Source organism: Heliangelus exortis, chromosome 25 (assembly GCF_036169615.1).
Source record: "Heliangelus exortis chromosome 25, bHelExo1.hap1, whole genome shotgun sequence".
Lineage (NCBI taxonomy): Eukaryota > Metazoa > Chordata > Aves > Apodiformes > Trochilidae > Heliangelus > Heliangelus exortis.
Window position 1 is genome coordinate 1,708,084 of NC_092446.1, and position 8,739 is coordinate 1,716,822.

At 51.3% G+C, this 8,739-nt stretch overlaps 1 protein-coding gene and 1 long non-coding RNA gene across 2 annotated transcripts in view; one reads left to right on the top strand and one right to left on the bottom strand.

The window, feature by feature from the left end:
* LOC139807597 (uncharacterized) overlaps positions 1–8,739 on the top strand; it is a 55,917-nt gene that overhangs the window by 42,499 nt on the left and 4,679 nt on the right. The gene's annotated exons all lie outside the window — the stretch shown is intronic.
* On the bottom strand, positions 470–8,083 carry LOC139807593 (C4b-binding protein alpha chain-like). The gene is made up of 12 exons (XM_071768746.1): positions 7,935–8,083; positions 7,614–7,799; positions 6,838–6,934; positions 5,960–6,042; positions 5,608–5,799; positions 5,014–5,196; positions 4,352–4,534; positions 4,127–4,220; positions 3,712–3,797; positions 2,941–3,147; positions 2,598–2,621; positions 470–2,383 (listed from the first exon to the last, which is right to left on the bottom strand). Exons 1-12 carry the CDS (start codon positions 8,062–8,064, stop codon positions 2,340–2,342), a joined length of 1,509 nt encoding a protein of 502 aa, XP_071624847.1. The 5' UTR covers positions 8,065–8,083; the 3' UTR covers positions 470–2,339.

Here is an 8,739-nt window from a genome sequence, read left to right on the forward strand (position 1 = left end):
CAGCTGTGGGGCTTCCCAAAGCCACAGGAGGGGAACCCATGGGGCTCCCCTGCAGGTCCCACACGTTGCTGCTGCTTCTGCTGCTTTTGGCAGGGGAGGATGGGACCCAGGGGAGGATCCCACCCAAAGAGGGATGGGTGCAGCTGCACCGAGGGCATCCTTGGGGAGGGAAAGAGTCCCAGGTTGTGCCCCAAATCCCCAGGACTCAGCAGCTCTTCCCAGGAACCAGATGGAGGAGCAGGGCTCACCTGCCCAGGTATGGGAAGGACAAGGTGGGGGCATTCCCTCCTCCCAACCCAACCCTGGCTGCTCCAGGACTCCTCCAACCTGGCCTCATCCCAGCTGGAAGAATAAAAAGCCACCAAACGAGCTTTTTGATGTAGGAGCCAGCACAGCAGCCTCCAGCTCCCCACTTGACGTGGCAGTGAATGCCCCCTGAGCCCAAAACAAGCAGCAAGACAAACATCACTCAAGGCTTTTTATCCTTTTTATTGACAGAGAGCTTCCAATATTTACATATCCAACATTTACCCTTCAGAACTGTACTTGATTGCTTACACACAGATTATAAAGCAAAACTCTGTACACCTCCATTCCAAACACAGCAGATAAGCCTCCTTCAGCAGTAAAAGGTGGTGATCACCCCTCTCAGCTACGTCACAGCACTCCCTGTCCCTTCCATTTGCTTTGGGGAGATCATTTCAAGCTGATCCCCATATCAGGAGTGAAACTGTCTGGAAAAAACCCCACCCTGGGCTATGCAGTAAGGACAATCATGCTGAGACTAAAACAAACAGAACCATGAGCTCTGAGGCTTTACATCTGTGTTCTGTTTCACGTGGCTTCTGGTAAGAAATAAATAAAAATAATAACCAGCCTGCAAGTGCTTGCTCTGCAAGACTGGTTTCTGAAAAGAGCATCTGGGGGTGCCCCAGTGACAGCTGAGCAGGAGAGAGCCCTGCTGGGAAGGGAGAACTTTGGGGGTCTGTTTGGAACATGCCTGACCTGCTGATGGAAATGGCTCTTTGTGGTTTTCCCTCTAATGAGACACATGTTCCTGTGAACAGGAAAGCCCTGGTGAAAAAATGCAGAAACAAAAAGTCTGTAGTAGACACATTTCAAATATTTCCCATTCCCAGCTGCACATCATGAGAAGCTGAGAGATGGGTCACTCACCTCTGCATCAGACAAAACCCTGAACCTCCAAGTTCTGCTTTACCAGCAGACAAAGAGTCCCAGTGGCTCAAACTGGATTCAAGCAACAGCTGAGTAATAAATTAAATCCTGTCACAGTTTTGTTTCCCTCATAATAAATAGGATCCCCAGGAAGCCTTCAAATCTTTACTCACCCCCCTCTACCCACCCTCACAAACTGTCTTCAACAACTGAAGATGTGGGGTTTGAGTCCTGTTCCCCACAGAGGAGTAAATTAAGGCTTTGGCTTGATGGGAACCTCCTTGGGTTGCAACCACCACCAGCCCTGCTGTGAGTGGAGCCAGAGGCCAAACCCCTGCTTCCCCCCCAGCATCACCCCAGGGCTAAGCTGGCACCTGCCTGACCTGCAGTGGGGTTCAGGGTGCACAGCACCCCTAAAAAAGCCTTTTAAGTGGAAATTCCAACAGCGATTCCCTGCATCAGAGCAGCCCCAGGCAGCATTGGAGCAGAAAGTGCCAGGGCAGAGACCTTCAGCTGAAGGTTAAAACTCATTTCAGCACATGCAGGAGGAGTCAGCAGAGCAATTTGTTCAATTAAGGCATTTAAATAAGGGTTGCTATTTGCTCGAGAGTTCAGACTTGCCTTGAAGTGATGGCTCCAGCCACACTTTTATCTGAACACTCCCAGTGCTTTCAGTACTCACAGATAATATTTGACTTGTGCATCCTATTTGCACCAACACAACTTTTTTCAAGCATGTAGCACTCACATGAGGACATTCACCACTAATCCACTCAGCAGCAGCAGCACTTTGCACCTCAGGACACTTGAAAACCCCAGGAACTCATCAGGCAGCAGATGGGGCTGAAGAACCCAAGTGTGGAGGTGCCCAAAGGGGAGGATTTTCCTGAGCCTATTGCAGGGTGAAGTCTTTGGCATTCTTGGGATGGAAGGTGGGGAAAAATGCACTTGGTTCCTGAGGAGCATTCTCATCTGGGAGGCAGAGACCCCCCCACCCCATCCCCACCCACGAGCTGCCCAGGGAGCATCCAGGCTTTCACATCCAAGGTCAACTCGGTGCAGATTTCAGGTCAGCTTCACAGGAGGAAAAAGCAGAGTCCTGGGATCAGTGTGAGCACATCCAACACCTCTACAGCAGCCTCCTTGCTGTGCCCATTCCCAACCTAGATGTTCATAACCAGCAGTGCCAGGAGGAGGGGGAAGATTCCTATGGGAGACAAATCAGCAGCTTCAGTCTTCACTCCTAACATATTCCACTATCCTTTCCCTCCCTGATCCCCTTTGACTTCCCCTCCCTTTTCACAGCACGATTTTCAAGCAACAACACCACAAATCTGACTTTGAAGGTTATTCCAAGCAGAAGACAGAGGAGGCAGCAACACAAAGGAGGTGAGAGTGGGGTGCAGGGACATCTCACTTACCAACAAGGATCACGTCTGCTCCACCTGGAAAGGAAAGGAGCCAAAAGGTGAAACCCAGCACAGTAACACATCACCTGCACATCTCAAATCAGAGCCAATGCACCCAGAACCCAGAAGACCCCCGTGGGTGTTTATGTGAAGCCCCAGATGGATTCCCCAGGGCGAGTCCATGCCAGCCACCACCTCCTTGTGCTCCCTTGGCACCAGATAGTGAATATTTCAGGAAGCACAAAGGCTCCCTGCTTAGCAGAACCATCTGATTTGAGGATTCACAGAGGAGGAAAAAAATAGGGATTTCCAAAGACAGAGAGGAGACAGCAAGATGAAGCCAGGACACAGTCACCTCTGCACTGAGGAGCAGGCTGGTTCCAGACTCCCCAGCGTTGATCTCCTGCAATGCACTGGAGAAAAGCTGCTCCAGCAAGGGTGAAGCCATCCTTGCATTTATAAACCACCACAGAGCCTTGGGCAAAGCTTTTTCCATTTGTTCCATTGTGCATCCCGTTGTCAATCCTGGGGGGCTCTCCACAGAGGACTTCAGGGGGCTGCCCTATGGGATAACAGCAGCAAGAGGGGCTCAGCACCTCTCCTAACCAAAAAGCTGGAGAGGTCTATGGGGAGAGGGAGGTAGAGCCAAATGCTCTGCATCCAGCAGCTCTGAAAGTCTTCTGAGCTTTTCTTGCTTGGTGCTGGACCTCAGTTCTGCCCCTTGGCCCCAGCTCTAGGATCTCACCCCATGGAATAAACCACTGAAGAGCCTCATCAGGCTGCAAGAAATATTTCAGCCATTTCTACCTTCATGTAAGGCTACACACTGAATTCTTACCAGCTGATTTCAGCATTACACCAAACTCAGTGGACAGAGTTCTAACATCCATTTATCTTCATCTGCTAACAACAGAGAGAAATCTTTCCTCCTATGGCTTCTTTTTTTTTTTTTCCTTCATTTTTTTCTGTTCCCTCCCTCCTTCCACTTTGTCAGTGTAATTCCTGAATTGAAATGATCAATGTTATGGTTGATGGGATTAAGAAGCACAACTAAGAGCAGCCCAAGCCCACCAGTGCAGCCCCCACTATCATCTCAGTGCTTCCATGCAGAGTTTTTCCCTCTTACTTTCACAGTAGGGAGGTGCTGGATCCCAATCAACCCCATTTCCTGCTACCACACACTTGGCAGAAGATGACTTCTTTAATTTATACCTAAAGAAAGAGAAGTTTAGTGCCTTCCAGGAGACAACCCAGACAGGGTTCTTCCCCTGCCTCCCCACCCCTGCATGCAGACAAATTATTCACCAGAAGTCATCCCTGCTCTGAAATGGGATCTGGCCCCACAAAAGCCACGAAATAAGGGCACTGGTGAGATCCAAACAGATCCAGGTCACACCAAGCATGTGCCCATCTCACTCAGGACATAACACAGAGTCTCATGGGAGATTTGGACTAGGAAAGCAAGGAGGGTGGAGATACAGCTCTGTGATCCCTGCCCTCTGACCCCTCTTTTGGTCCCTTTTAAGCAGCGATCCACTCACCCAGGATGACAGGAGAAAGTCACAACTGTCTCAAATAGGAAATTTTCTGCAGCCACAGCCCCATTCTCTATGGTGGGAGGTGCACACTGCTGCCCTGCAGGAGGAGAAAGCAGCATGGGAATTACCTTAAAGCCAGGGGTGGGCATGACCTGAATTTCAGAGCAAGCTCTCAGGCATGCAGAGATGACTCCCTGGTGAGGACAGGAGCAGGACAGGGACACTCACGTGTACAGAAGTCTGGCTCTGCAGCCCAAGTCCCATCATCCTGACACTGGACCACAGAGCTCCTCTCACTTGCTGCAGTGTAACCTGGCTTGCAGTGGTAGCTCAGCTCTGTTCCTGCAGGAGAGCTGTCACCCACAGCACCCTCAGCCTCAGCAAAAGGGAACTGTGGGGCAGGGCCACAGTCTGAGAGTGAGAGACAAAAGCAAAGTTAGCTCCAGATGAGTGCCCAGGTAACTGCACCTTTGGGACCACACCTGAACTCAGTGGAACATCTGGGATGCACTTTGCATCCATTCAGCAAACAGCAGCATGGAGCAGCATCTGCTTGAGCAGAGAAAAGATGGAGACTGAGCAACATCTCTGCCTCAGAGATGCTCCTTCTCTGGCCATCACCCCACACTGCAGGACCTGCTGAGCTCAGGAGCTGAACATCCCCACGTGGGAGCTGCTAGAGATGGAGAAGGCAGCTTCACCTCTCCATTTCCAGCTCACAAACCTATAGCTTTGGGTCTAAATATCTATAACTGGGCTGTGCTGCCATGGCATGGACCCGAGCCAGGCTCTGCCAGGGCATTGCACCTGGTTTGGAAGCTGATTCACCCAGCAGCTCTTAGATCTGCTTCAGTGCCATTGCTCAAGGAAATAAAATTGTCTGTACTCACTTGGCTCACACGTTGGCACGGGTGGCTCCCAGTTACTGTCTTCTTCACAAGTAACCACGTTGCTGCCTTTCATGGTGTGACCAGGTTGGCACTCAAAGCTCACTGTGTTTTTATAGGTGTGTGCAGTGCCAAAGCCAGATAATCTAATCCCATTTTTCACCTCTGGATTATCACATCTGACCACTGGAAGTGAAGATAAGACAGTAAGAACCTTCATGACAGGAAAGAAAAGCCAGAGGCACCAGGCAAAAAGTGTGCAAAGAGAACTGCTGCCTTTTCACTCCAAGGAAGGTTCCCGGTGGGGCTTAAGTGCTCCAAGAATAGAGACATCACTGAGAAAATGCATCTGAGAGCTTCATTTGCAGGAAGCCCTGGGCATGGGCAGGGAGGAGGATATTTTCTGTGGGCTGAAGAATCCATTCAACCAAGCCCTGCTTCTTAGCAACACTTGGGAAATCCCCGCATTCAGCTTTCTGGACATCCTTTTTGTCTCAAATCAAGGTTCTTACGTTTGGCTGCCCACCAGGGAAGTGTAGATGGGGAGAGGGATGAGAAACAAAGTCAAAGGAGTAAGGAGAGAAAGAAAACATTTACCTTTGCAAACAGGGACTGTCCCACCCCACACTCCCTGGAGCTCCTCGCTCGCTGTACAGTGAATTGTGTCATCTCCAACCAGAGCAAAACCTTCATCACACCTGTAGGTGACAGCCATGCCAAAGGTGAAGTCTCTGTCCCCACTGATGAGCTGCCCATTCTGGATCACAGGAGGTGGTAAGCAGGGAATAACTGGGTGAGAAAGCAGCAGCAAGAAAATGCAAGAAATTTTCAACTGAACGTGAAGGTCTAGGTACTAAAAAACCAGCCCTAAAGCAATCATCACAACTACCAGGGAGACTGTAATAGCTTTGAGGAAGGGGTAGACACAAAACTCTTGACATCTGCTTACTTTCACAATATGGAATATTATTCCAAGAAACATCATTGCCATCAATCTCACACTGGGCAGAGGGCTTCCCAACTAACCGGTACCTAAGGGAAGAAAAGATGGAATCTCTCTGAAACAAAGACAAACAAACAAATTTGGAATGTTCAGAAAGCTGTATGGTTTCTAATGGTCTGTTCTGGAGGAGCTGAGCACTAGGGAGCCCTTCCAGCCCTCCTGAAAGATCCAGTTTCCTCAGTACCTAAAGAAATGCCATCTATGAGGAGGAAATGGAGGAATGTAATTTCCTCCCACTTGGAGGAAATGTAATTGCAGTGGGTGGACACAAGCTCAGAGGAGTGTGAGCAGGACAGCATCCCCACCCCAAGTCTCTGCAGCCCCGTGCTGTGCAGTGCTAAATCAAAGGAGAAACTTTCTGAGCAAAGCTGAGTGTCCCTGATGTACCTGAACCACTCTCTTTCCCTCTCACCCTGCTCCTGCCATCCCCTCTTTTCCAAGACCCCTTGGCTAAGATGTGGAAAACTGGAGCCACCCCATGGCAGCAAATGCTGAATTATTAACAAGCACTAACAGGAAAGGAACCAAAATACTTGCAAAGCAGCCAAATAAATATAATAATAATAATAATAATAATAATAATAATAATAATAATAATAAATAATAATAATAATAATAATAATAATAATAATAATATTTTAAAAATCTGTAAAGACTGTGCTCTCATGCCCAGAAAATAATTTATTCTGAGCCTGACCCACATGGGTCCCAACACCTCCCACCATGCTGGTGCTTGCCAAGGAAACATCCCCCAGACATTAAAAGCCCCTGAGCCTCCCAGCATCAGTTCTGCCAAGGCTGCAGGAGCCTGAGCCAGCACTCACCCAATGTCACAGGTGAAGGTTATTGTGGCACCCAACTGCAGGTCAGTCTGGTAGTCAAAGTTGCCATTCGGGATGTCTGGTGGACCACACGACCTTCCTGGAAAGGCAAGGGATCAGAATTAGTTTTATTTTACAGCATGGCAGTGAAATGCAGGTGACAGCACCGTTCAGAGTGGTTACAGACTCATCTCACACCTGACTTCCCTCCTGAGCAAACACCAGTGCTTCCAGAAAGGATGCAAAAATCCACATGTCTGAGGAACTCAAGCTAAAATGCAAATAAAGTAATACAAGCATAAATAAGGCTAAGGATGAACAGAAAAAGTGCCAAGCTTTACACACTTACTAAGAAAATAAACCAGTAACAAGCCCAGTGGGCTCAGGGCAGAGCTTTCAGTCCACAGGGAAACAGCAGAAAGGGGAGAGGGAGGAACCCCCTGAGGGCCCCAGGGCCAGTACAGCTGCAAAGCCACGGAGAGAACAGGATCCCACAGCCCTTCCCACACCAGACCCAGCTCCAGCAGGAAAGTGTGATAGGATTTACACCACATCACCAGGTGGTAAAGTAATTCAGAAGGGCAGAATCATCTCCCAGAGATTAACGTGTGCCAAGCACAAAGGGCAGCTGGGTGAGTGCTTGTTCTCACCTGCCCTACAAACAGGGACAGGGAAATGTCCTGAGCTCTGCTGGGCTGCAGGGTCCGGGGTGCAGCTGGGGACATCTGTGTGTGTGTGTGTGTGTGTCCCCTCCCCATCCCCGGTCCCAGGGCACCCACCGATGCAGAAGTCGGGGTTCTCCGACCAGCTGGAGTTGGCCAGGCAGGCGATGAAGGGGAACTTGCCCCTGGCCACGGTGTATCCCGGGCGGCACCGGAACATCAGCCTGGTCCCCACGGGGTAGGACTCGTTCAGGGGCGTCAGGGGCTCCGCGAAGGCGAATCTGGGCGGCTTCTGGCAGTCACCTGGGGGCAGGGGATGACGGTGGGAATGAAGGGAGGGCGGGGGTCGCCTTCACCCTTCCCCACTCCTCCCAGCTCCCTCCCCATCCCCGTAGCCTCCCTCCCCACGCAGCCGCTCTGCTTTCCCCCTGTGCTCACCCCGGGCTCCGGGCAGGGCCAGCAACACCGCACAGAGCCACAGCAGCTCCATGGCCCTGCTCCCGATCCCGGTGCCGGGACCGTCTGACAGCGGCCCAGCCTTTTCCGGGGCGGGCTGGGGCCGGGCCATTGCCGCTCCCTCCCGTCCTGGCTTTCTCCGTCACTGTTGTGGCACCACGAGGGATTTTTTTATTCCCGGTTATTAAAGGAACCGGAGGCTCCCAAAGCTCGGCACTAGGCGGGGTGCGCAAGGGATACAGCAGTGCCCTAAACAGCGCTGGAAGCCCTAGGAACGTCCCCTGTGCGGTTTTGATCCGTCCACCCCATCGCCCAACCCTTGGTCCTCAGCTCAAAGGCCACCTGGGGCCATCCCGGGCTCTCCGTGATCTCTCGGAGCCCGGGGAGTGAGTGTCCCCCTGCCACCCCGCGTTGTACCCTGCCTGCACCTTTTCATGGGATCACAGAGGGGGTTGGAAGGCAGCTGGAAATAATCCAACCCCCCAGCAGTGAGCAGGGACATCTCGAACTACATCGGGCTGCCCAGAGCCTCATCAAGCCTGACCTTGAATGTCTCCAGGGCTGGGGTCTCCACCACCCCTCTGAGCAACCTGTCCTAGCGTTTCACCACCTGTGAAAACCGTGATTCCCATCGTTGCACATCTCCCCCTGGGGCAGCAAGGTGATGGTTTGGGTATGCTGGGCCACCCCTTGCTGATGACCAAAGGGGACAGTGAGGGACAGGAGCTCAGGATGTTGATGCTTCTCCCTCCTCAAAGCCATCTCAGGGTTGCACCCCTCAGCACAA